This window comes from Mastomys coucha, unplaced genomic scaffold (genome assembly GCF_008632895.1).
Source record: "Mastomys coucha isolate ucsf_1 unplaced genomic scaffold, UCSF_Mcou_1 pScaffold22, whole genome shotgun sequence".
NCBI lineage: Eukaryota > Metazoa > Chordata > Mammalia > Rodentia > Muridae > Mastomys > Mastomys coucha.
Window position 1 is genome coordinate 206,531,128 of NW_022196905.1, and position 27,936 is coordinate 206,559,063.

The following is a 27,936-nucleotide window of genomic DNA, read 5'->3' on the forward strand; positions in this document are numbered from 1 at the left end:
AACAACTAGAGCCACAGGGCTGACAGAGTTCCTGTGTGCTTGGTTGCACTGGTCTCAGTTACTCCCTGTCTAGTGACTTTTTAGGATTAGGAAAAAAAAAAAGATTTCTGCTATCAGCTAGTCACAGAAGAATTCAAAAGAAAGTCTTGAAAGAGGTTCTTTATGGCAGTAAATAGCCAGCTGGATAATGAAAGTGAGGACAAAGAAGCAGAGAAAGATGCCTGTGCTCCACAGTTGGTCTTTCTACAGTGCCCCAGGAGGCAGGGGATGAGGTGGGACAGGTAGGTAAGAAACACCTTTTCAGTAAAGGGAACCTTTGTGGGCATTAATGAACCTAAACTACCCTGTTTGCAAATTAATAAAGAAGCCTTCCTGTTCTGGGATCTCCAAGCCATGCCCTTACCATGATGATGTTAGATATTGTCACTTTTCCTGTCCTATCCACAGAGCCAGGAAGAGGATCTGTTCTTAAGCAGGTAGAGGATTAAATGAAGTCTAGGTTGAGACTACTTGATCATGCCACCTTATAGGCACACCCGGGTTACCCATGATGCTCTATGTGACAGTCTTCTGGGAAGGGGAGACCTAAGATGGAGGGAGAAGAGTGAAGGAAGCTGTCTGGTACTTCCTAGAGGTGGCCAGGTCAGCCTCCCCTAGGGTTCTGATTGAGGGAAATGTATTTCAAGGTGCCTACTTGTGCTGAACCCCCAAATTCAAGGTGAAAGAATCAGTAGATACTGTGTAACAGGCTTTTAATCCATAGACTGAATATCAGACTATGAACAAAGGCTGTAGAAGAGGCACGGGGGTTGCTGTGCTTCAGCTTCTTGTCACAGGAACTATCAGCCATCAGGGACCCAGACATGAAAGGAGAGTACCAGATGGACAGGCGGTGACTCTCAGGCACTTGGAGAGTACACAGCTGGTGAGTCTAAGACACCAAGATCGCCTCTCTCAGTCTCATGCGAGATGAGAGTTGAAGGAACAAGCCCGACTTTTCTGGAGAGAAAACTGAGAGGGGGACCACAAGCTCTGCTGCCACAGAGCATTTGCTGCTTACTATCACACACTCCTAATTCCACTATCACACACTCCTTATTCCATCGTGGGCAGAGGACAAGGATTAATTCTGACTGGCACTTCAGAAGCTGCTCCATGGGAAGGTGACATCTGAGCTCCGAGGATTACTACGAGCCAAGCTGTCTGAAACCTGAAATCAAATCTGGCTCTTATCCACATTTATAGCCTTTCTCATAACTTCCCACAATACCACCTCCAGATTGCAGCCCCTCCACCCGTCACTCCTCGTCCAACTTGCTCCTCATTCTTGATCTTGACTTGTTTTTCTAACAACGTGAAGAAGACAGCATGGGAACAAAAAATACAAATAAGTTCAAACCTGTTTTCATATTTACACAAAAATAGGTATTTTCTGTGAAAACACTTTCCAGGTCTCTCAGGCAGAAATAACAGTTCCTTCCTTCAGTGATCCTATTGCATTTAATATGTGTGGTGATTACAGATCCATTCTGGCATGCTGGGTACCTGCTTGCTTTATGCAATCTCCCATTCCTATGTGAGGAGGAATTCTTCTGTTGACTTGGCTCTTACTGAGCAGTGAGCACACCTTTGTTGAAAGAAATAAAAATGAGTACATCTTCCTTATATGAATATTTACACTCTGGCTTCTGTGGGCACTTACACATGTGGCAAGCACATACACACACACACAGAGAGAAACACACACTAAATAAATAAATCCTTTTTAAAATCACATACGAGTCTATCTGTATTAAATGTAGAAAAGTACTTAAAACATGGCACAAGAAATGAGCATTGCACTCAAAGCAAAATTGCCAGTGAAACCAACACCACGTATAAGATTCTGGTTCTGATCATTCAACACTGATAAAGAGCTTTAAATTCTACCTCAAGACTAAAAGAAACCCGCCAGTCTCCCTGCTAGGTAACACCAAAACAGACTCATTTTATAGACCGGTAATCACGGAGCTCGTTTTAACAAACAAAACGAAGACTCATAAAATGCTTTGGTCCTAGCCAGGAGAAAGGGTCAAAACTTGATTCATAACAAGGCCCTACACCCCTTCTCAGCTCTAATAGCTCCCAGAACTTTCCCTCTGCGAAGCTGCCAATATTCTTCATTCACATGAATACTTGTCTGAACGGTGGCTAAGCTCACTGCTTGCTTTCTAATCACTGGATTTTGTCTTTTCTTTACAGAAAAAAAGACTTTCAAATGCTACATTCTTGGTCAGCGGAGTTCAGAGTCTGGGACTCATTTAAATATTTTAATAGTTAATCAGGCCAAGAGGTATCAATAATGCAGTGAGCAGATGCCTGGGAACACCGGTGTCAGTGCGGATGCCTGGGAACACCGGTGTCAGTTCGGATGCATGTTTACTGATGGAAGGAATAGCAGCCATTTCTAAAGTAAATGCTGAGCTGGTTCTTTCTTCTGTACCCAGCTTCTCTGTATGCAGAGATTTCAGGGCTGAGTGCTGATGGGCCGGTTTTATGAAGAAGGTGAATGTCAACAGGATCTTAGGGCCCAGACAATTCTGTAAGACCCAATATTAAGAACTGTGCATTGGTCTAATAAGCCAGATATGGTGGCTATTTCAAATGGTAGTTTGTTATTATATGTGGTTGTATTTCCTTATGAGGGCTAAGTAGCATGGGCATGCACACACACACACACACACACACACACACACACACACACACCAGCTAAAATAACTTAAAAACATTAGCACAGAGTTCTAGAGGCTACATGTCCATGACCTGGATAATGGCAGGCTTGATGTCCAGAGGTTTCTCTCCCAGGCTTACACAATGCTACTATCTTACTACCCTCATACCAGCACTGACAATCTGTGTTGTCTGTACCTAATCTCTTCCTGTGAGAACAGGAGTCACATTGGACTACAGTCCAGAAATATCGTCCTCTTAGTTTTCTCTTTAAAGACCTAAATCAAATAATGTCAGATTCTAAGGTGGGCTGGGCCCGGATTAGGACTTCAGCACGTGTATTTGAGCACAGTCATAATTCCATGCACCACATTTTGCCTTCTAGCACCCTCTTCCAAATTCATTACCTTCTTCTTCTTCTTCTTCTTCTTCTTCTTCTTCTTCTTCTTCTTCTTCTTCTTCTTCTTCTTCTTCTTCTTCTCCTTCTTCTTCTTCTTCTTCTTCTTTTTTTACAAAACCTATTTATTCCCTGTATTCTTACATCCACATAACTCCCAATACATGCCCAAATCAAAGCTAAGTCCAAAGTGACTTAGATGTCATGGCTGGCCTTGAGGTATAATTCTACCTGACACAAAATTTCAGTTCAATTGCAAGCCCCTAAAATCTGACAGATTGCTTTCTACACAAACAGTGAAAATGTAGACACTCCCATTTCAAGAAGGAGAGAACGAATAAAGATGCCCTAAGCAAATTCAAAGACAAAGAAAAATTCTACTGGGTTTTAGGCTTCAAGAATGAATGCTCCTCTTTTCTCTTTCAGCATCAATAATGGTCACGTCTCTGAAATCCAGGCCACCAGAACAATGACATCATGGTTGACTATCCAGGAGGCAGTTACTGGGATGCTGACCTTCAGAACATGGCACTGAGATATTTGGTTGTATCTGGGAGTCACAGTCTTCATTTCTTCAGCACATAGTTATCTGGGCCAATCCTTTGAGTTCCCTCCGGAACATACTTCCTCATCTTTTTTCAGCATAGATAGTCAAAGACTGTCTAAATCCTCTCATTCTGGTTTTCAACTCACAGTAGCTTCTTCAAGTTCTCCCTGTCGTCTCAAAGGAGAAAAACAAACCTCACCCTCAACTCCTGGAATCTTCTCCAAGAAATCACAAAGTTCACCACCCAGAGCTCTTTCTTCATGAAGTGTGTGCCTCATATCACAGTGAAAGAGACACATAAGGAACCCAAGAGATCCTCACCAGTTCCACCCAGGAGAAGCTAAGGTTATATCAAGGCAGTATATAGCATCCATCTACCACACACAGGACAGACCCATCTACAAATGCATCACGGGAAACATCAAGTAATTATGAACCACATCTCTGTATGATAGGTAATATACTAATTACACGCATACATACCACACACACACACACACACACACACACACACACACACACACACATGCACACACGCACACACGCACACACGCCCACCCATAGCAAGATGGCTAGTGTCCAATTGTTCTTCACAGCTACTCTGGCTCTTTCTGTTTTTATCTTCCCCACCAAAGTACTGTGTAAACACTCCTAGCTGATCAATGCTTTGGCAACGTGGGTCTCTTCTGCACCTTTCTACACAAAGACAGGAAGCACCCTTCAGGGATATTCAAATTTGAGAAAACAATTCCTTAATGGGGAAAAACTTATCCTCCAGTGGGACATTTGACAGTGTATGCAGATATTTTTAGTTGTCACTGATGTGTTAGAACAGCGGGTCGCTTCAGAACATACCACACACTAGGCCCAAACAGTTCCATGTGTAAAAGGCTTAATTGAGAGGGAAAGAGGAGGGAGAGAGAGAGATGGAGGAATGTTCCCCGTGTATGGCCGCAGGTAAAGGTGGGAAGTGAGCCCAATGGATTCTGGGAATATGGCAGCTGTTGCCCTAGGAACAGGTCTGTGAGACCCGCGTCACCACAGGTTTTGGATGCTAACAGTTACCATGTGGAGAGAAGAAAAACAGTGTTTCTGTCACTTGGGAGACAGAGGTTGGGATAGTGCAAAATGTTCTGTAATCCACAAGTTGACCTATCACAATGTCTAACACAACCTTAGACACCAGTATTGCCAATGTTTGGAACTTCTGCAAAGGAGTGCTTGTCTTAAACACAGAGTAGAATGTCAAGAGATCGGGTAATGGGGAGGATGAGGAGAGGGCTTCATAGAAAACACAGTTTTCTACTCGGAGCTTTGCAAAGGACCAGGACCACAGGTTAAGTCATGCCTGCCTAAGGAATGAGCCAGGCTATTTTGTTTGTATATGTGCACTAGTCTGCTTTTCTTCAGCGTAAGTAGCCCTTCAGAGTAAGGAAGATCAATCTATCAGATATTTTACTGGCTCCTCCTCTCCATGAAGCTGTCCCAGTAGCAGCATCTTCTTCATGGTCACCCACAGTCAGAAGTACCACAGGTGTCTTTAATCTCTGCTTCACCTCTTATCGAATCTGATTCTGTGTCCAGACAATTGAACCAGTGAGGTGCTGCCAGTCTCTCTCTTCTCCTCCTAACTTTCAGCAGAGTCACAGCACTGACTCCATCTTTGCTTCCTGTTCAGGACAGGGTAGAGATAATCGTGGGTATCTGTTACTTGGGAATCCTCGAGAACATGACAGGACCACATCTGCTTGGTGTGTACTCTAGACTCTGTTTTACAGGGCCCAGGCCAATTTACCTTCTTCTTTAAACCCTAGCTTCCGAACCTTTTATTTTTTAAATTTATTTTTGTTCTTTAATCCTGTTTTACAGTCCAGACTTCATCCTCAACCCACCCCACCCGGGGTCTGCCCTCTCCCCCACTGCTCCCCATTCCATACCTCCCCCTACCTGTTTCCAAGAGGGCGTTCCCACACCCCCATCCCCACACCCCCAAGGCTCCCCACTCACTTCCTGGGGCCTCAAGTCTCTGGAGGGTTGGATGTATCTTCTCTCACTGAGGCTAGACCATGCAGTCCTGTACTGTAGAATGAGCACTGCTCTTTGATGCTAATCCTCCCAGAAAGAGGGCTCCTGATGCATTCCATGTGTCCTTTTGCTGAGTCATGTGGATTGTCACTTCATCTATACATGCAAAAACAGTAGCTTTAAAGCCTCCCAACATTCTCATTTTCTCTCTTTTAAATCCTTAAATTTATATGGATACTTTGTCATCAGAGGGGAAAATTTGTGCGCGTGCACATGTGTGCTCCCATGCTCCAGCTACCATGTGTCATATGGGAAAAGTCTGCGGCTTTGGTTCCTCAGAAGTTAGATGGAAACTCTGTGGTTTGATCTATGGATGAATGACTGATGGCACTAGTTTGGGGTAGCAGATGAGCAGCTAAAGCGGCTTTCTTCCATCATGGTTTATTTCCCTTAAGCCTATAATTCTAGCTCCACTACCATTTTATTGCTTCCCCCTTGATTAAATTTGATATCATATCACATGCCTACAACATAAAAGCACGACTTCTGTTTCATAAACCGAGTCTCTGCTCCCCTATAACCCAGTTTCTCTGTTTGTGGGTTTCAGTATCCAAGTTATAGGTTAAAATGCAGTTTGACTATTATATGATATCCCCCTCCAACCTCTGAGCATCACAAGGGAAAAATAAAGGCAGGGACAATAGGTTATGTTGTAGTGTGGGTTATTTGGTGTATTTGCATAACACTTGGGTGATGCTAGTGTGTGGGGTGGGGATCCTAGGGAGAAGTAATTATATAAGACACCTGGTCTGAATAGAAAGAACAAAAGGATTAAAGGTACTATCTGGATATACAAAGGGTGTGTGATTGACAGGTTACCTGCTAACAAAAGAAGTTTGAACAGCACTGGGAGGCATCCTGAATAGCCTTGAGCAGCCCAAGCGCAGCAGGTAAAACATCTCATCAATGGTGAAGGTGCTGTCCCAGGGAGCTTAATTTGAAGGCTTATCTAATCTATTCAAGCATAGGCAAGGTGCCTCTCAACCTGTGGGTCGAGATCCGTTTGGCAAACCTCTATTTCCAAAAATATTTACACTATGATTCTTAACAGTAGCAAAATACAGTAGCAAAATAATTTCATAGTTGGGGATCTCAGCATTAGGAACATTGAGAATCACTGATCTACAGAGTTCCAGGTTACGTAGCAGAGAATTATACTAGAATAGCTGGTACCAGAGGGTTAGCATAAGGCATCAACTGCATCATAAAGGCAGATTTTCAAATGGAGTATAGAGGGAAACATCTATGGAACCTCAAGAGTTAAAGAGGAATATCATTGGTGTTAACCAAAACCATAAGCTGACCTGAACAGTACAGTATGTATTTCTCACATAGATGTACCCAATTCAATCTTTACAAATTGCTTTTGGGTAGAGAGGTAAATAGAGTGAGGTGAGTTGCAGTGTGTGCTGTAATCAGTGACTCCATCTGTTCTCATTCTGTTCTCTCTCACACTCAGAGCCTGGCCGTTACCCTGCAGTCCTATGAACTTTATCATTGTTGTTGTTGTCATCATTATTATTATTATTATTATTATTATTATTATTATTATTATTATCATCGTCATCATCATCATCATCATCATCATCATCATCATCATCATCATCATCATCTGACTGCAGGAACCAGCATTGGACCACAAGCCTGGCTAGAAAGAATACTTTGTTCTCAAGACAAGAAAACCCTGTGTCATGACAAGTATTGCACTCCTGGGGTGGAGGAACCAGATGATCACACTCAAGTTCACACTCCTGGGGTGAAAGGGTCAGAGGATCACACTCAAGGGCCTGGAAAATCGCTGATTCTCTCCTGTAGCCTACCAATCCCTATGCTACAGTCCACACTTCCCCAGAGAAGTGGAAGGAGGTACTGAGATGTTCCCTTCCTTCCTCACTTCCCCCATCCTCAGTCAAGCTCAATTTCTTTTTCTCAACACTCTCTATCTCTCTGGTTAATTAATCTTCTTGTCAGTCTTCTAAACCTGATTCTTCTAACAAAAGAAAGAAAAATGAAAAGAGCGACTACTTATTATATGCAGTAAATAATAGTGAGCATAAGATAGGAGTGAATGTGCCCTGAAGCCTCCAGCTTTCCCTTCTGCCTCCTCTGGGATGCTGGATCTGCTCAGACAGACATAGGATGTTTGACCTCAGGCTCCAGCACAGCAGGAATAATGTGACATACAAACGATCCATCCCTACAGCCTGAGACAAGAGAACTACCAAGATAATGTAAACTCTTCTTTTCAATGAGATTATTTGAAGAAAAGTTTACTGGGCAACCTGAGGCTCAAACAGCTACCACTTGCAAAAACCTGAGGATTGTTTGTAATTAGAGTCCATGAGGAGACACCACAGCCTGTGAGAGCACTTCTGCTGACTAGAAGAGATGGCACAGCACGTGGCCTACCTCCTGGCTGCAGGCCCAAGTGAAGCTCTCTGACTCACTTGAAGTACACATTACATTGGGGTTTCTTCCTATTTTAAAGGGAAATCAGGTAAGTGATACTTCCTGAACTTCAAATGCACTTGAACAAAATGCTTAAGTGACACATGCTTAGGAAGTATTGGTGTAAATACTTTGTGGCATACCAGTAAATCTGACAGGCTTGTTTCAAACTGTCCAGTGACAGTAACAGCCACGGAGCATTCTATCTATCCATGAAGACCTGAACAAGTCTCTGAGTTCCTCTAAACTCATTTTATTCATGTGTAAAATGGGAGTTACTCACGGAGTCTATTTGATGCATCTATTGGGACTGGGCTCTATACTTCTGTATTTTTGTTTTTTTGTAATGATCTCTGTTGTTAAGAGAGGTTTTCTTGATGGGGGTTAGGACTACAGTTATTTGTGGGAATAAGGACAAATATTTAGAATGTAGTTAGAGATTAGCATTGTTTAGTAGTGGTTATAGGTTGCCCTTTAAGACCCATGAATTCACTAGCCCTGGGAAGTTGGCTATGGTTCTAGTACCAGGCAGGATTTTCTTCTTTTTGAATGGGTCTTAAGTCCAGTTAGAGAGCTGTTGACTACCACTAAGGTATGTGTGCTCTTAGGGTTATCATGCCATAACTGGTCATTAATGTGGTTCATGAGCATCACAGTTAGGTAGGACTGCTGATTGCCACTTTCATTGAAAGCGTGCATGGTACCTTCTGGTACCGTGAAAGATATTCCTCAGGGAGGTAGCATTCAGTTCAGTCACAGTGCAGGGTTCTCCAGACTCTGCATGGTGCCTTTTATCAGTAGGTATTACCTTAAATCTCTGTGGTAGACAACCAAAGGCATTTTAATGACAATGCTCACTATCATATGTCCCCAATAGAGTCTGTCTTGAAAGGACACAATTAATCAAGAGAGGACAAGTGAAAGTGGATATCAAACTCTGCCCATCTTATATTAGTTAATAAGAAATCTAATGGTCTAACGTATGTCTCTAGTGGAATTATTTATTTTAAGGTGTAAAGGTGTTCCTGGGAAAAATTGTCAAGGTGTAAAAAATCTTAGTGTGAGGGTGTCTACTATCTTTCAATGACACGGAAAGCAATGACTTTCAACTGCTGCAGTTTCATTGAGATTAAATGATTGCCCTTCAACACTGATTACACAATTTCAGGGGAGTGGGGTGCAAAGAGCACCAGGATTGAGAAGCCCATGGAAACTCTGCTTTGGAGGTGCTGTGTCTGCTTTGGGCAGGGTGCCCAGAACAGTGCATTGCTCAGCTCATTTCTGAAACCATTCTTTAGCCCCTCCTTGAATTTCCTCAGACTCCTAGCAGCTGACAACATCCTATCCTCTTTTTTAGTTTTCTCTGTCAACTCCCTGCCCTAGGATTTATTTTCTTCAGCTGTGGCTCCTATTTCCCTTTCCAGTGGCTCTTCTGCCATCTGCAAATACCCTATGGTAATCCTTGGTTATGAAAGAGAGTCACAGGGAACTAGGGCTAAAATGCAGTTCTCCTGTAAGCTATAATGACTGCTGATTGATGGTCTTGGTATATGACCAGCTTCTCAGGTCCAGTTCTCTAGATGGTCAAGGACTGGTTTGGTAGGGAATAGATCCATAGTATCAATATGGTGGGAGCTATGCCTTTCACTGTGGGAGAGGCCAATGAAACAAATGAGAAAGGGTAGAAAATACACATATACAGAGACTGACATGAATGTTAATCATTAGCTCTTTTTGTCATTCTATTTAGTAAAAACAGAAATATATGAAGATACATAGACCATGCCAGTTGAGTCCCTCCTATTTGTACTTGGGCTGCTTGTGGCCTTCAGGTACAATATAGATGGTTTTCCTTTGGCCCAATCTGCCTTTAATTCTATATTGCACATCTACTTATAACTCCACTTGGGGAAAATATTGTTTAGCAAACAAAATTGAATAAATAAATACATATATAATATATGTATATGTCACATGAAGATACAGAGACAGAGACAAAACCAAGAAGGCTTAAATTCTGTACATTAGCCTGCTTTCCTAGTGTTGTGTTTATAAAAAGATAAGGAGGGAGCAGGGATATGTCCAATGGAGATGTGGTGAGGTATGATGGAAGGGGGTGCCTCGGGGGCCCATGCTGAGGCATCCCTTCCCCCTGAGGGACCAGCCTCACAACCATGCAGTGTAGTATAGAGTTTATTAATGGCATGGGGAGGGGAGTTAAGAGTGTAGTAGAGGCAGAGAAAGGCAGAGAAAGAGAGAGAGAGAGAGAGAGAGAGAGAGAGAGAGAGAGAGAGAGAGAGAGAGAGAGAGAGAGAGAGAGAAGGAAGGTAGAGGAGTAAAGGCCAGCTATGAGCACGTGGAGAAAGAGGGGGAAAGGGAATGGGGAGAGAGGGGGAGAGAAGCAGAAAAAGAGCAAGGAAAGCAAGAGAGCAAGGAGAGGGTAAGTCGCTCCTTTTAGAGTGGGTCAGACTTACCTGGCTGTTCCCAGGTAACTGTGGGGTAGAGTTTAGACAGAATGCTAACACCTAGACTACATTAAAATGGAAATTTATGATTAAAATGCCAGTTCAGAAGGATAAACACAACAGTTGGTCCACTTGTAAGTGCTGACTAATCAGCAGTGGACAAGTATCCATGTGATCAACAGAGAAAAGCTATATGTTTTCTAATGGCTCTTAAATTCCTTTGGAAGAGGCCTCAGCCTGTCTACCTTGAAATTTTTTCACATAGCTATTCAAAAACACAACAAAAGTAGCTTAAGTTAGTTACTCCTAAACCTGACATAGGTCAAACATCTATACACGAGTCTCTTATGAATTCTGGGGGAAAAGCTGATTGTTTGTTTGTTTGTATGTGTGTATGTATGTATGTATGTATGTATGTGTGTGTGTGTGTCTGTCTGTCTGTCTGTCTGTCAGACTGTCTGTCTGTCTATCTATCTATCTGTATGTATCTATCATAATTCAAAAGTTTGTCCAGGCTGTATGTAAAGTAGCTTTGCTTTCAAGACCTTGTGTAAGTCATTGGTCCAATGCTTTCCAGAAGCATGGTGAATGGTTTCTCCATTTCTCAGGAAAAGAGGGCAGGAAAGCTGTGGAGGCTCATGAGGGTTCTGGTGGAGAACCTTAGATGAAAGCTCATAAGGCAAGCATGATCACAGAAAATCATGAGGGAAATTCATAGATCCATGTGACTTACAGACAGCATCCTAACAGGCTGCCCTCTTCCTGAGTCCTAACCATATGTCTATGGTTGATGAACTGCTCCCTGCACTAAGCTTTTCATGGTTTGAATGGCCCCAAAATCAATGCTAATGATATTGGTCAGATCTTCTCTGGTCTTTCTCAGTCTTCAGATTTCTGTTTTGATTTTCTAATCTCCACTGCTGCATAAGATAAATGCTCATCTTCCACAATGTGCACCCCCTCTTTATAACCTTTGTCTTGTATGAAAGGAGCCAAGGCTTACGGTGGTCTTGTACTGTGGCCTCTTTCTTTCTTGATTGACCTTTGACTTTATCCATCCACTGGCTAATGAAGAAGAAAATATCATCAGGAAAGGTCAGATTCGGCAAGTTTCTCATGTGCTTTCACGCTTGAGGTTGCCTTTGTGTGCATATCTTCCTCATTCAATGAGACACTAGCAGAACAGGGCTCCTGGGCAGCGCTTTCCTTCAATCTTTCGGAGACAGGTTCCCTAACTTCACCTTTGGATATTTCTGTTGCCAGATGGATCTTTTCTTCGTACAAGGGAACTTTTTTTTTCTTTTGCCAGCTGCTTAAATAACTCTTTAATTTTGGATTTCTATCATTGGACTAGAATATATTCCAATGTCAAACACATGGAATCAGGCTTGCCCAGAATCTTGTCTCTCTTGTTTATCAGATCTGATTTCTGCAGATCTGACACTGCTCTCACACACTTTTCTCTCCCATTTGTGACTATGTGACTGTTGCTCTTTGGAAGCTGCACAAGGGTGATGCCTTGTCCGTTCTGTGTTGATTTGCCTGTACCTAGTTTGGGAATAGCATGTCATCCTTGTCAACCTTTACTGTCAATACCAAGCTTGGGGTATCTGAGATTCTATTTTAATTAGAACATTCTCCCTTCCTTCCCTTTCCTCCCTCCAAGCCCTCCCATAATCCTCCTCCTGCCTCACTCTCATTCAAATTCATGGCATCTTTTTCATCAATTGTTACTGCATGCATCTATATATTTGTATAGACATATACGAACATATACGTAAAGTATAATGTTACTTGTATTTATGTTTTCAGGGTTGGCCATTTGTCATTGGGCACTTGTTTAGCGTTCTCTTCCCTTGAGAGGGCCACCTCTTTTTCTCTCTAACTCTCTCAACTTTTGCCCAGTTGCCTGTAGTTCTTTGTGAGGAGCTGGGGCCTCCTTGGCTTTTCCCCAGGTTCTTTGGTCTTTCACTGGTGTCATCCTTGTTCATCTCACATCTGGGAGATCATGTTGCTGATTCTTTACTGGTGTGGTTTCACATGTTACTAGGAGACACAACCTCATGGCAAAGTCCATGATCCTCTGGCTCTTACAATCTTCCCTTCTTCTGCAATGTTCCCTGAGCCTTAGGTGTGGGTATAAGCTTGTCATTCACATGAGCTGATGTGATACTGTGCTGTCTATAGAAATCTTAGTTGATCATTAACTTTGTACTTGCAGTGTTTATATCCTTACATCATTTTCTGATTTTTAAATCCCCCATAAACTGCACAACTTCATCAAGATAATTTTAAGCTCTTTATATTTGAGGCCATATTACATGCTCTACTGCAAGGTGCCTATAAAGACCTAGTCATGTATCTTGCTTTCATTCTTGCATTCATTGTCTTTTTAACATATTATTTTTACATGTTAAACCTCACCTTCTAATCCCAAACTTATAATATCTTCTTCTTTTAGTCATTTCCATATTTATGTGGTTCTTTTCTTCTACAACTGAAGATTTTTTTTTCTGAATTTACTGTAACTGGTAAGGCATTTGCCCAGGGTTTATCTTAGACTCCTTAATCTTTTCAGAAGCTAGAAAAAGCGAATTTAACAGATTCCTTGATCACATAGTTTCTCTTCTTTTCTAGTGACATACTCTAAATTCATTATATTCATTCAATATGTCTAAATAAAACTAACATTTAAAAACAGAAACAGGTAGATGAGAAAAACGGCTTAGTGTTTCAGGGTACTTCTCCAAAGAGGACCAGAATTCAATTCCAAGCACTCATTGGACAGCTCACAACCACTTACAACTCCAGTTCTAGGGAATCTGATGCCCTCTTCTAGCCTTTGCAGGTACACACATATACATCACACACACACACACACACACACACACACACACACACACACACACACACACAGATGAGGTAGATCTTGTTTAATTTTTTTTAATTCAGAAAGACATAGTCTACATGGTTAATTTTCTTTGTTGACTTGACTACATTTAGAATCACCTAGGAAATGTCTCTGGATTTTTCAGAAATACCCAGAAATGTCTATGAGGGTATTTCAGAAAGCTTTAAGTAGGAGAAAAGGAATCAGTTTGAAAGTGGTAGCACCTTCCCATGGGCTGGGGTCCAGTGATGAATACAAAGGTCAAAGAGAACTGGGCACCAAACTTTTTCTGTTTCTGTCTTCAAACTGTAGTTGTGATGTGACCAGCTGCCTCGGGCTCCTGCTGCCATCCCTCCCCTGTCATGATGGACTAGATCCATTCAAATTGGGAGGGAACGTAAACTCTTACGTTTGTTCTTATGAGAATTTGATCTTATAAAAAGAAAAGTAACTAAGACAAGACTTGAATCACTGACCTAGTGAGTCTTGATGTGTCTAGAATATATCTTAATAATGATAAAGGCAATAAAATATGCTTCATTACTCCTCCATATAACCATGGGTTTAACCATCTGGTTGATTTATTTTTCTGGATTTACTCTTAGTGGCTCCCCAGACCTCTAGGCATAGAGCCCACGATGTTCTATCCTCTTCTACCATTATCCTCTTTCTGTATTTTCCTGTGCAACTCAGGTGGACAGGCCTTTGCCATATCTTTCCAAACTCTGAGGAACTCTTCATAATTTATGAGCCACAAAAATATCTTTTAAAACAAATAGGTAAAAGTAGTGTTATCTTTTAAAATTATCTTTCCTATCATTTCTAGGATATTTATGGAAGATCTTATGATTTTTTTATTTTTAGTTAAAACTAAAAGTCAACCTATGTTCTGTTAAGACAGGTAAGGAGAGACTCCGTGGACTTTATAGTTGTTTACACTTAGGGCTCTGCCATGCTGTCGCTGAGCTGAAAAGAAGCTGTCAATCACTCAACAGAGATGTTGCAAATCAATGTAAAGCTGAGAGTTTTCACTTAGTCCCTTCACTGGCAATATTCCTAGGGCTCCCTGCGTTTTATTTTAAGTCCAGGTTTTATGAATGCAGAATTAAAATATGCTAGTTCCAAAATACCAAATAGCATTTGGTCACAATGTGTTGTTAGTTACAAGGCGCCCAGCTGGCTTTATTCTAATGAGCATGGAGTTGTGACTTCCAATGGTGACTGTGGCAGTCTCTGAATAACCTTTGGGACTAGTCTTCCTTTTAGTTAAAAGACAACATGAGACAAGCACACCAATCATTTGTAAAGTGTCATCCCTGAAAACATACAAAAGTAGCATTATATATGTTGTGTTTTATAAAAAGATAAGGGCAGAGAGAATGTTTGGTGGATGTGCAGTTAGGTATGGGGGAAGGGGGTGCCTCTGTAAGCCCATGGTGAGGCATCCCTTCCCCCTGAGGGACTGGTTCAGTATAGAATAGAGTTTATTCAGGGCATAGAGAGGGGAGTTGAGAGGATAGTAGAGACAGAGAAAGGCAGAGAGAGAGTAGAGAAGTAGAGACCAGCCATGAGCACATAGGGGAGGGGAGAATGAGGAAAGAGAGGAAGCAGGATAAGAGGACAGAGGGAGAGCAATAAGGCAAAAGAGAGAGGAGAGGGCAAGCAACCTCTTTTATAGTGAGTCAGGCATACCTGGCTGTTGCCAGGTAACTGTGGGGCAGAGCTTAGACAAAATGCTAACAATATGGGCTTAATCAGTTATGTTCGGGAAAATAAATATGTATAATATACAAATACATATGTGCATGCAATAATAGATCATTATTCTGCCTCACACTTATTCTCTACAGGACGTACTTTCTCTTTTTTTTTTTGTTTGTTTTTTGTTTTTTGTTTTGTTTGTTTTGTTTTTTTGAGACAGGGTTTCTCTGTATAGCCTTGGCTGTCCTGAAGCTCACTCTGTAAACCAGTCTGGCCTCGAACTCAGAAATCTACCTGCCTCTGCTTCCCAAGTGCTGGGATTAAAGGTGTGTGCCACCACTACCCAGCCCTCATTATTTTCAATATGGTCATGCTAAGAGCATTAAAATCTTCATGCTTTGGCTTCATTTCATGAAATAGTTCCTTTCCGAGTTCCCCTTGTCCTGTCAAGTTATGCTAAAAAAAAAAAAAAAAAGAAAACAGGGGTCTCCAATGACTATTCCAGTTCACTACCCCCCAATGTCTTCCTTCTAGGAATTACTACAGTAGAACTCAAGGAAGTCACATCCCACCTTATACAAGGATTACTTCGCCTCACTTGCCCTAGGCTTTCACAGAAGCAGTGTGCGTTGTCCACATTAAATTCTACTATTACCCACTTCCAAAATCACATCTGTCTTTATTACGTTTTGGTCTGATTATAAACAGGAGTTTAGGAAAGTTAGAAATTATTCTACAGTACAGAATAGAGCTGAATTGTGAGCATTCCTGGTATGTGAGCTCAGGCAATGCATACACTAATTTTTAGAGTCTCAACATTATGTTAACTTTCTTACTACATAAATTAACTCACTTTGTTCTCTCTCACACACAAAAAGAAACAAACCATAGAACAAAAGGAAGGAAGAAGAGCTGTCCTCACAGGGTTACAAAATGTTTCAGACTAGGAAATAGGAACACTGTAAATGCAAGTGCCTTGCTAAGGTCACACAATGAAGAGGACTGTAATAGAGTAACCCTGGCCTCGACTCAGCATACGTGCACCAACTCTTCTTTCTCTTTGTGATGTTCATGAAGCGTGTCTCTCATACTATGAGGGAAGACTACCCCAATAAGCCAGAAATCCCCACCAGTCCACCACAGGAAGCTTAGGTTATACATGGGATGCCCAGAATATCCACACACGCAAAACAGCATAATCTACAAATATGCCACAGGACACATCCACCCAAATTATGCTATACCTCTAGAATCAGTAATGTCCCGATACAGAATACACTCTTGGAAAAATGAATGGTTATCCTTTTGTCCTTCACCTTACTGCCCCAGTTAGGCACTTTTGTCCTATTCCTTCAGCATCCATTCTTCAGTTCTCCATGACATTAGCCAATGTCATTTCCCCTGTTCCTTTCTTCAGAGTCTGTAGCAGCTCACAGTAGTGACTTTTTAGGCTACCACTTTCAAATGAGGTCAATTTACTCTCCATGAGGATATTCTCAATGCCTTCAAAGACTCTCATTTATTACAGTCATGGGGAGTATGGCTGACATCCAGAGTGTCAATATCAGGGATGATTTGAAATATCCCATAATGCTTCAGGAGCACAGTTTGTCCTCTCATTGTGAATTGCCCAGGCTCAGATGTTGACATCACTAAGGTTCAAGCCTGCTTGACAGGATGACTGTGTTCAGCACATGGTGGTGTGTTAGCAATCCAATCAGAAGAAACAAGGTTTCAGAAGTACCCTTCACTATACATATTTCTACTTCTCTCCACTGCTTTGCAGATGAACATGACCATGTACAAAACTGTGCTTGACTAAGTAATGAGACACGACTTCTGCCTGGATAAATATCTTGGTTTGTTTTTCTTCTCAGTACGTAATTTTTTTCGGTGATGATCCATCTGAATTTTCACAGATTCCAAGTTCCCAGCCCTAAGTTTCCATTTGCATTGGAAAGATTTTTATTTCTAAAAATGTCACTGAACTCTAAAATTACTGAGGTTAATGTCATCTTGTGAAAGTGGAATGTAACTTTGAATGTTTATTTGGTATAAAATTAAGCATGCAGGCTTAGTAATGTTATTATAATGTTATAATGTTATTTTTAATACTATCATGAGCCAACAAGAATAAAGAATCTAGTTCATTTTAATGTCAGCAGTAACACTAAAGATGGTTGACTTTAGTTTTACATTGGCCAGTAAAGCATTCATGAGAACTCCAGATGACCCTGTATAGAAATCCCCTTTCTTCCCTCCACCTTACCTGTACTCTCTTGCACATCGTACACAGTGGCTTTGAGGCAGGTTTGTTTCACAATGAATGCCCCAAGTTCTGACTTCTAATTACATTGTGTGTTGCTTTATCAATCAGATATCCATATCTTGAATATCTAGCCAGATCTTGTCCAAATCCTAGCACTTCATCAACCTGCCCCAAGCCAACTCCTCCTAGTGAACCTTCCTGATGGTAGTAGCATCATGATCTCCCACACCAAAAATGTTCCAGACTTCTTCAGACTCTACTTTTTATGCTTAGCCTCCTTACTAAATCCAAATCTACATCCTTACAGCTCAAGCACACTGTTTATGGCCTAGCTTTCTTTCTTTAAAAATTACATTGTACCATCCTGGCAAAACCCATACCGCTAGCTTGTAAAAAAGTGAATCCATTTTTAAAGAGAAAAGCTGAAGGAGATGACACTGTAGGTGCCTTCAGAAGTATTTCTCCTAGCGTCAAGGCACAGAAGCTAATATAAGTGTGGTCCAAGGGGCCAGGCTCTATGGAACACTGCCAGGAGAACTTAGTCCATATAGTGCTGGTTTTACAGATATGTGTGATTGTGTGATGCAAGATTGAGGGTGCCATTTGTTTTTATGGAATTCGTGTGTGTGTGTGTGTGTGTGTGTGTGTGTGTGTGTGTGTGTGTGCATCTATATGAATTTATTGTCATTTTCTTTGCCTCTTTTTCTTGTTTGGTTATTTTGTACTACTCTGATTTGTTTGGTTTTGCTTTATCATCTTGTAGCTGATTTTATTGTTATCCTTTACATGTTCATTTGTTTTCTAAGGAGAGACAGAAAGGGTCTGAAGCAGAATAGGTGGGGTGGTGGGGAGGTGAGGAGAAATTGAGATAAGCAGGGGAAGGCAAAACGTAATTAGAAAATAGTATAAAATATATTTTTAATAAAAGAAAGTAAATATGTGAGAGAGCCACCAAGGCCAGGCACTAGATAACAGGATTAGATTCTCTACAAGGAGAGTCTAAGAAAATATTGTATGAAGCTGAAAAGGTGAGGGTGCTGGAGATGCCAGGACTGGAGAATTTCTGTTGAGGAAAACTGCAAGCACGGAGTGAAGCCAGTCCCAAAAGAACTGTGTGTACTGCAGACCACAGAGCTAGAGGAGTGAAAGCTACTCAAGCCCTTGGGAGGCCGCCTAATTCCACGTGAGTTCCAGATGCCAGACATGGGGCCGCCTAATTCTACATGAGTTCCAGATGCCAGACATGGGGCCGCAGGATTTGGTGCTTTCCTTGTTGGGTTTTAGTCCTGTTTTGGTCTGATCATTCTTTAGTTATACCCAAATTCCTCTCTTTTGGAATGGTTTTAGATGCTTACTCTGTACAATTTATGTTAGAAGTATGTGGGGTTTTAAAACATAACTTTGTCATAATTAAGAGAATGGTTTGAATCTCTGAGTAATCTTAGATTTTGGATTTTGAAGTATTGGGACTGTTAACATTTATGGGTTCTTACAGAGATAGACTAAATGTCTTTTGAGGAGAAATGAAACCTTAGGAGGCAGAGCTGAAATGTTATAGTTTGAAGTGATGTGTGACACATCCAACTGATGAGAGGTGGGGTTGATTTTCTTGGTTGTCAAGTTGATGGGATTTAGGATCAATATGGAAACAAATCTCTGGGTACATCTGTAAGGAGTTTTTCTAGATTACATTTCAGGTTGGAAAGATCCACCTTAAATGCAGATGGCACCATTCCATGGATTAGGCTCCTGGACTACATAAAGAGGACGAAGCTAGCTGAACACGTGCATTCCTCACTCTGTTACCTGACAGTGGATGCAACTAGTGGCCTCACACTTGAACTGTAAGTCAAAACAAACCCTTCCTTTCAGTTGCTTTGGTCATATGTTTTTATCATAGCAGTGAAGAAAGTAAATGTTAGTACTATAAAGATTATGGGCAGGAAGAAAGGGTGAATAAGAAGGGTGTGAGGAATATGTTAAAATATATTTGTATAAAAATCAATAAAATACTATGCAAAGTTAATAATAATAAAAGCCTAGATCCTGACAGCTCTAAACTTTGTCTATACAGGCTCTTGTTCATCTTCCAGTCTTACTGTTAACTTCCTGGCACACTTTGCCACAGGGAAAAACAAAGATTCTGCATGTACATTTCAGTTCAAATGTTAGAACAACTAGCTGCTTATAGGGTACATCTGCAGATATACTTCTTCAAAGGCAAATGGGGTTATTTAGCTCAATAATTCAATGCCAGATTGAGGATAAGCTGTCAATACATATTTCTTTAATGAATGATCATAATGTCAGTAACAGCTTTGATAGCAAATGAGAAGTTCATGGAAACTCTATCTTGTTTTATATTCCTCAAGTTTGAAATCCTGGATCCAAGCTCACCTGTTGCTTCTCCGTGATGAAATATTGATACCAAATGTCCATGATCTAAGTTCATGGCCTGTATTTCAGAGTCTGAATGAACCTTTGCTTGTGAACAACTCAAATGTCTGTCTGTTCCAAATATAGATGTATCAGGTAATACTCCTCTCCAATCAGTGGTCACCAGAAAAGTCAGGGGGAAAGCCAGGGAGGAAATGGAATAAAATAGGCTAAGGGTTGCAAAGATGGCTCAGTAGTTATGAGCTCATATTGCTCTTCCTGAGGACCTGAGCTTGTTTCCCAGCTTCTACATCAAGCAGCTTACAACTGTCTATAAACCCAGTTCAAGAAGGATCACATACCTTTGACCTCTCTGGGCACATGCATTCATGTGGATATATCCCCCATCTCACACACACATACACATAATTAAAATAATAGAAATACATTTTTTTAAAAAAAATAGTTTACATTTCAAAATGGGTATCTGATGTGGTGATGTAGCAGCTGAAAGACGCTGGTGAGAGGGGATGGCTGAGCGACAGGTAGAACTGTCATCTAGTCTGGTGGAAAGGAAGGACTGAGGTGGTAAGAATTAACAATGGTTCACGATTGGTAGCTTGGATCACATGGCAAGCAGTATTAGATGTGCCCCAGGCAAGCCCTGTAGATCAGGTGGAACACAGATGCTCGAATCCCTGTCATCTTCAGTGAATGTGCTGTCATGGAGACCTTAATTGGTTTATTCAGCCCACCCGAGCACATCACATGGCACGGGGGCGGGGGGGGGGGACCTTCAGGAACAGACTCAGACTAAGAAGTAGGCAAACAAAAGAAATTAACTAGAGCTGTAGATGCCAAAGGGCTAGCACCAGGTATCAAGTGCCTTGAAGATAGATTTTTAAATGGAGTGTATAGGAAGACATCTAAAAGTCAGAATAATGTCCTTAGTGTTAATAAAATACTAGCTGAACAAAACCAATGAAACAGGAAAACCAGGGTTTTCTTTTGTGAGTTCTTTATAGTTTCATTAATACAAGAATTTACAAATCCACTCAGAAGGAAACTGAAAGACTACTTTAATAAAGTTTAAGAGAAAACTAACAAGGCAGACCAGGGGAAAATCTTGGCAGTTACTAGAAGGGAAGAGGGAAATGGAGGGAAAGCCATGCATTTTAAGTTGCACATGCAGGTTGATAAGCGACTATAGGAAGGAAGGTGGAGGCTTCACAGAAACCGAGAGAAAACCTATAGTACTTGGAAGGTGTTCTAGGGTCTGACTGTCCAGGAAAACATGCTAGGGTCTGACTGTCCAGGAAAACACGCTAGGGTCTGACTGTCCAGGAAAACACGCTAGGGTCTGACTGTCCAGGAAAATACGCTAGGGTCTGACTGTCCAGGAAAACGTGCTAGGGTTCTGAGTGCCCAGGAAAGCATTATAGAGTCTGAGTGTCGAGGAAAACATGCTAGGCTTCTGGCTAGAGTCTGTGTAAGAATAGATGGAAAGAAGGAGAACAATTTCTTCATTTAGAGCAGAGACACAGACAGGCTTAGCTGCAGAGACCTGCTAGTAACTGTACTGGGAACAGGACCTTCTGGGAGACAGAAATGTATCATCTCACGAAGGGGCCTCTGCCAAGGACGCTTCCAGAGGTCTCCTGGTCAGTTAGTTCTCTGTTACACAAACTGCCTAGCCACTTTCTACCTATTGCCCTCCTTATGATCTTAGGTTTCCATGATCATTCCCTCAAGGCCTGAAAATCAACACAGTTGGAGACCTTAAACTCTTTTCTGACCCACCTTCTAAATGATTTTGTAATTTCAGTTCTTGAAAATGGGGACTTACAGGGGTAGAGGCCACGTAGCTTCCAAGCAGCTGTTTGTTTAGAAAGGGAGGTAATGAGGAACCAGGCACCTAGCCCTTCCCAACACCCCCAACCCCACCCCCAACACACACACTTTCTGGAATTCCTGGCCTCCAGCAAGGACAAGAGTCAAACCTGTGCCACTTTTTCCAGGTTGCTGCCGGTTCTCCACAGAAGGAGGCTTAGTGGAGGCCTTCTCCAGGAAATGACAAAGATGTGTTTTGTTGTCCTTTTGTTTTGGTTTAGTTTTGGATTTTATTACCATCCTTGTTTTTATCAGTTGCTTTGTCCTTGATCACAAAACATAGAATTTTTCAAGAGCAATGCTCTTACAAAGGCAGAAAGTCAGAGAGCCATGGCCTATGCTCAGGACTCCGCTTCTGGCTCTGGATTTGGGGCTCCCTGGAAATACCCTGCTCTTCCTCCTTCATTCCTGGAAGACCCATTACAGCCATTTCTGAGTTGTAGGTCTCCTGAACGCTATGGACTGTTGGTTAATGGTCTTTGAGTATGGCCAACCCAGCCAGTCCTTTTCTGTCCAGATAGTTAAAGGGCTGGCTTATCTGGTTTCTGGAGTGTGGTGTTAATGCACAATGATTCAGTGCCCTTCAGTGTGGATGAGAACAAAGCAAGCAGAAAAGAAGGAATAGGAAGCAGAAATACCACACTCAAATCAAGTAAAGCAAGTCCCTGGCTTTTTGAAACTCTTCTCAATAACAAGAAAAATCTCTGAAGTGTACATAGGAGACTCCAGCTGAATCTCTGATAATTGGACTTGTACTGTTATCGCCTTCATGAATGACAATGTAACCTGCCTAGCTGGCAGAAATTGGAATATATTAATGATACACACATGTCCATTTCTTGGCTACCAGACTGTTAAAGCAATGGTCCTTAAGGATTTAGAATTCCATCAGGAATCTCTTTCAAGGGGAAAAGAAACAACTGCCTGCTCTGGGGGGTGGGGGGGAAGCAGAGAAGAAATCTGCAGCCAATGGGGCATATTTACTGCTTGTGAGAGAATGTTGCAGTAAAGACCAGCCTTGCAGCTTGTGAGAAAATGTTGCGGTAGAAACCAGCCTTGACACAGGCTGAGACACTGGTGCACCTTGTGACTTATATATCTTGTCTTCTATTTAAGCTTGAACCTCATGCCCATGCCTATGCCTTGCAAAGAGATTTGAGGGCTAGTTGAATCTCTTTGTCCATCTTCCCAATCTTGAATAAATCTTCCTTTCTGTTGTTGACTATTAACTTAGCTCTTTTCTTGTGCTTATTGAGAACAAATGACCAATTCTGGCTTGTTGGGACCCAGTTACCTAGTTACTGTCAGGCCACTTAGCCTTGGCAGTCAACTTTTGGACCAATCTGCTCTTAAGTCATCTTTATTGGATTCCCATTAAAACTTTATGTGGTAGGGGGGAAAGGAGTTTCCTTAGTCAAAACAACATATGACAACACATGTTGTAAATGAAAGATGCAGATAACATCTCCATCATTTTTCCTTCCACACATTTCCCTTTTGACCCAGGTGATCACCTCACAGATATATTATGAAATTTAGAGATCCTCTATAATTTAGCTTTCAAAACTATCCTTTTGTTTTCAAGAAGTCATGTTTTAATTAGCCCATCATTTGCTCTAGGAAGAAGAGGTATTCCAAGATACTTGAAGTCAAGCTCTGTGGGGCTAAGTAGAACAGGTACACTTTCTGAAATATGTCAGTGGGGTCCCTACCTATGCTCACTCTGCTTCCTCTGAGTTTTCTCCTAGGTTACTTGTCAAGGTGAAGGGGAAAGGTCTATGCCTGCACAGAGATTCTACAAGCCAGCCTTGAATGCTAACACTGTTTCCAATCAGCTCTTGGAGATTGCTTCCTAAGTACCTTTAGCATTTTACCTCAAATCCCAGCTTAACTAACACAGAATTTAAACATGTTTAGTCCCAGAATGTTTAATATTGATTACGTTACTATAATCTTAGGTACCAATGCCTTGCCTGCCATGATGGTTATAAATTTTTACCCTTTTGGTTCTGTAAGTCCAAATAAACCCTGCAAAGTGCCTTGGTTGTGGAGTTTTATCCCAACAATATTTTGTAACATACAGAAAGTCATTTCATCACTATCTCGGTGGGAAGTGCTTAGTGAATGTTCAGTAACTTGTTTCCTGAGTGCATCAATCAATATGTGAATGCATACCCAACTTTTTAATAGGGCACAGAGTGGTCTGTGTCCTAGTTTTATCTAGGTTTTGGTATTAAATAAATTATGACCAAAAGTAAGTTAGGGGAAGAAACGGTTTCTAGATTACAATTTATAGATTACAGTCCATGGCTGAGAAAATCAAGGCAAGACTTCAAAGGATGTGAAGCAGAAACCATAGAAAAACATTGCTGACTAGCTCAATCCTGAGCTCATGCTAAGCTAGCTTTCTTATATATAGTCTAGGGCCACCAGCCCAAAGAATGATGTTACCCATAGGATGCTGGGTCTTCCTACATCCGCCAATCAGCAAGAAAGTTTTCCCCAGAGACATGCTCTCAAGACAATAGGATCTAGGCAAGTCCTTAGTCCTGCTTTCTCCTCATATGACTCTAGGTGGTAGGCGTTAAACTCCCTAGGACTTCAGGGACAATAAAGGCCCAGTGTTCCTTTGCTAACTACTCCTATTTTCTTTAAGCTCTGTTTCTGGGTTTATTTAAGACACATCAACTAGAAACCCTTGTTCATTCGTGACAGAAAAAAATTACATCTAAACCTTCACCATACCATTTGCCTCATCATCTAATCTAGATTTCTAATTTCTGATACTTGAAAGATAGAAGAAATGAATAAACTTTCTCTCTAGGTTCACTGACACTGTTAAGCAGTTTTAAGTAATTATTATGACAGATATTTAAAGCTAATTTTGTATCTGTGTGTTTACATTTTCTTTTTAAACAACTTTAAGAGATAAATTACCTTTATAAGGAATTCCAAGTGTAGGTAGTAATATTTGATTGTTTTGTTTTCCTTGCCTTAGGAGACCATGGACATTGAAGCGTACTTTGAAAGAATTGGTTATCAGAAGCCCAGGAACAAACTGGACTTGCAAACATTAACTGAAATCCTTCAGCATCAGATACGGGCTATTCCTTTTGAGAACTTGAACATCCATTGTGGGAAACCCATGGAACTGGGCTTAGAGGCCATTTTTCATCACATTGTGAGGAAGAAGCGGGGAGGGTGGTGTCTTCAAGCCAATCATCTTCTCTACTGGGCTCTGACCATGATAGGCTTTGAGGCCACAATGTTAGGAGGATGTATTTATGTCCCTCCAGCCTGCAAATATAGTAACACTATGCTGCACCTTCTACTACAGGTGACCATCAGTGGCAAAAAATATATTGTAGATAGTGCATTCCCATTTTCCTGCCAGATATGGGAGCCTCTAGAATTGATATCTGGGAAGGATCAACCTCAGGTGCCTGCCGTCTTCCACTTGACAGAAGAGAATGGAACTTGGTACCTGGAACAAACTAAAAGACAAGAATATGTTCCAAACCAAGAATTCATTGATTCTAATTTTCTTGAGAAGAACAAACATAGAAAAATCTACTCGTTTACTCTTGAACCTCGAACGATTGAAGATTTCCAGCGTGTAAGTACATACTACCAGGCATCTCCAACATCTGTGATGACAAACACATCACTGTGCTGCCTGCATACCCAAGAAGGGGTCTATGCTTTAATGGGTACCATTCTTGCCTATAAGAAGTTCAATTATAAGAACAATGTAGATCTGGTAGAGTTTAAAACTCTGAAGGAAGAAGAAATAGAAGAAGTCCTGAAGCATGTTTTTGGTATTCACTTGGAGACAAAGCTCGTGCCCAAATGTGGCGATGCTTTTTTTACTATTTAGAGTAATAAGGGAAAATGTTCTTCGACGTTTCTATATGTACTTATTCTTTCATGTAAAACAATCAAATTATGCAAATTAGGTGACAGAATAAGAAGCTCTGAGTCATCAACACAAAGTTTGTCAAGATTGACTGGTGTCATATCAACATCTGTCCCCTACATTATTCTAAGAAAATCATAGACATCAAATTGCTCTCTCTGCAAAATTAACCACTTGCATAACTAAATGACTTTTAAAGAAATGTGACAATAAAAATGTAATCACAATAAAAGTGCTTCAATGATGATATAATTGTCTTGATTTATACTATAAAACCCTCCATGTTGACTCATTGTTGGATTCACTCAGAGGTTTTAATGGTGGTTAGGTAAAGTGTACAGTGCAGACTTTATGTTCACCTAGCAAAGATTCAGATTCATTTTTACAGAATGCCCTTCTGTGACATAAGGCAGAAAAAGGAAAGCATAAGATACAGTGTTGGTTACAAGTAATTCTCAAAATAAGAATGACAACAGTAGAAAGTACTGAGAGAGAAAAGCATGAACTTGGCACAGCTGGTCAATTCTCCCACAATGGCTTTGGCAGCTTCAATTCTGTATTCATGATGTTCCTCAAATTGTTTACGTTCATATTTAGAATTTTTTACTTCCATAAAATAGTTCACATACAAAGTAGTAATTATACATTATAGAATACATATCAGATGGAAAACACAGCACAAAAGAATACTATTGACTAATACAGTAAGAATCAGATGTTTTAAAAGGGGTAGCTATATTTTGAGTTTATGTGACTTTTTTATACTTTTGTCTTCTTTGAATGTACTGACTTACCTAAAAATCAGATTCTTGCAGTATCTTCCACTCAATGTGATAAATAAAAATTTCTTAGTGAAGTTCTATATCCACTCTACATTGTGTCCTTCCTAGCTTGAAATCATGGCTCCATTGTCATTTTCCAGAATCATATTTAATTAAATGATGATGTGAGACATCCAAAATCAAGCAGCATCTCTAACAGACATTTTGTCTTATGGATTCAATGTCAGGGCTATAGTTTAAAATTCAGATTTATTCTCCCATTTTTCATCAACTAAGGAAAATAATGAGAAATGTAAGGGCTGGAAAAAATGACAATTTATTAAGAGAATAGGCCAGGTATCCATGTGACTATTTTATATAGTGAAGTATTCACTCAGGGTGGATATCCTAGGAAGAGGTGGACAAACTGCCCTGGGTGGGAAGAAAGGATGTCAATGTCATTTTGTCCTCCATATCCATGGTTCTCTCTATCACTGTTAGTCAATCTGGTACTCCTGAGCTCAAAGGGATTTTGCATATTCTGACTAAGACCATTTCAATGACAAAAACAACAATATCAACAACAACAAACCAGTGAGCCAGTGAGCTAGTCAAGAAAAGTAGGTCAGGGAAAATGAATCAGTTACATTTAAATGTTACCAGTAGTCCATGGGTAAAGTGACCCTTACCAATGCAATCAGTTTTTCTTCACTATTTCAAACATTCTGGGCAGGGGTGGAGAGCATTTGCTGAAAGAATGTGTAGCTGCAGATCTTAGCTGAAAGACGGAACAGTTGAACACTGACTACACAATGTAAGCAGTTATTGTGTGAGATATGAATGACTGAAGGAGAAAGAAGCCAACATGTCGGTTTAAAGATTTTAAAGTGTCTCTCTACTCTGTATCTTTCTAAAGAACCAACTCTCTTTCAGGTGGCTCCCTGGAGACTAGAAAATGCCTTATCTTGTCTGGACCCCAAGACTATAAAGTAGAAGGCATAGCCCCATATTCCCTAGAAAGGTTGGGATAATGGTCTTCATGATAGGGCCAAGTATGTGAATTTATGCCCACCTCTGCCCATATTAAGCCAAGGAGAGTGTTTATGATGCCGTCAGATCCTGGAGAGAGTTGAAGGAGGCTCATTGATTTTATCTTTGCCTCCATGGAGTCCCAAAACTGAGTTATTAAAGAGATAATCCTTTGATTGGACATTAGATAAATAATGGAACTTACTGAATGCTGGCTATGTATCTAGAACTCTTTGGAAAAAGAAAACACAGGAATGCAATTTTATGAAATAAAGACATTATCAAATATGTTTTATTCATATAATGGTTAATGCACTAGTTAAAAAATATAGTGAAACTTAACTGTTCCACAACTGAACTTCAAAGCATGATAAGTAAAAGAAACCAAACCGTGTTTGTTCTTTTGTGATTGGGTTACCTCACTCAGGATGATATTCTCCAGATCCATCCATT

General features: G+C 40.8%; 1 protein-coding gene across 1 annotated transcript; it reads left to right on the forward strand.

Annotated features, from left to right (window-relative positions):
- Positions 1–579: 579 nt before the first annotated feature.
- LOC116071442 (arylamine N-acetyltransferase 3) lies at positions 580–25,939 on the forward strand. The gene is made up of 3 exons (XM_031342941.1): positions 580–642; positions 764–925; positions 24,776–25,939. The coding sequence occupies exons 2-3, from the start codon at positions 779–781 to the stop codon at positions 25,652–25,654; spliced, it is 1,026 nt and encodes a 341-aa protein (XP_031198801.1). The 5' UTR covers positions 580–642; positions 764–778; the 3' UTR covers positions 25,655–25,939.
- The last annotated feature ends 1,997 nt before the right edge of the window (positions 25,940–27,936 follow it).

Coding starts and splice junctions, on each gene's coding strand:
- LOC116071442 (XM_031342941.1), top strand. CDS start 779: ATGAACAAAGGCTGTAGAAGAGGCACGGGGGTTGCTGTGCTTCAGCTT. Junction 926..24,775: donor ACTTGGAGAGTACACAGCTG/GTGAGTCTAAGA, acceptor TCCTTGCCTTAG/GAGACCATGGACATTGAAGC.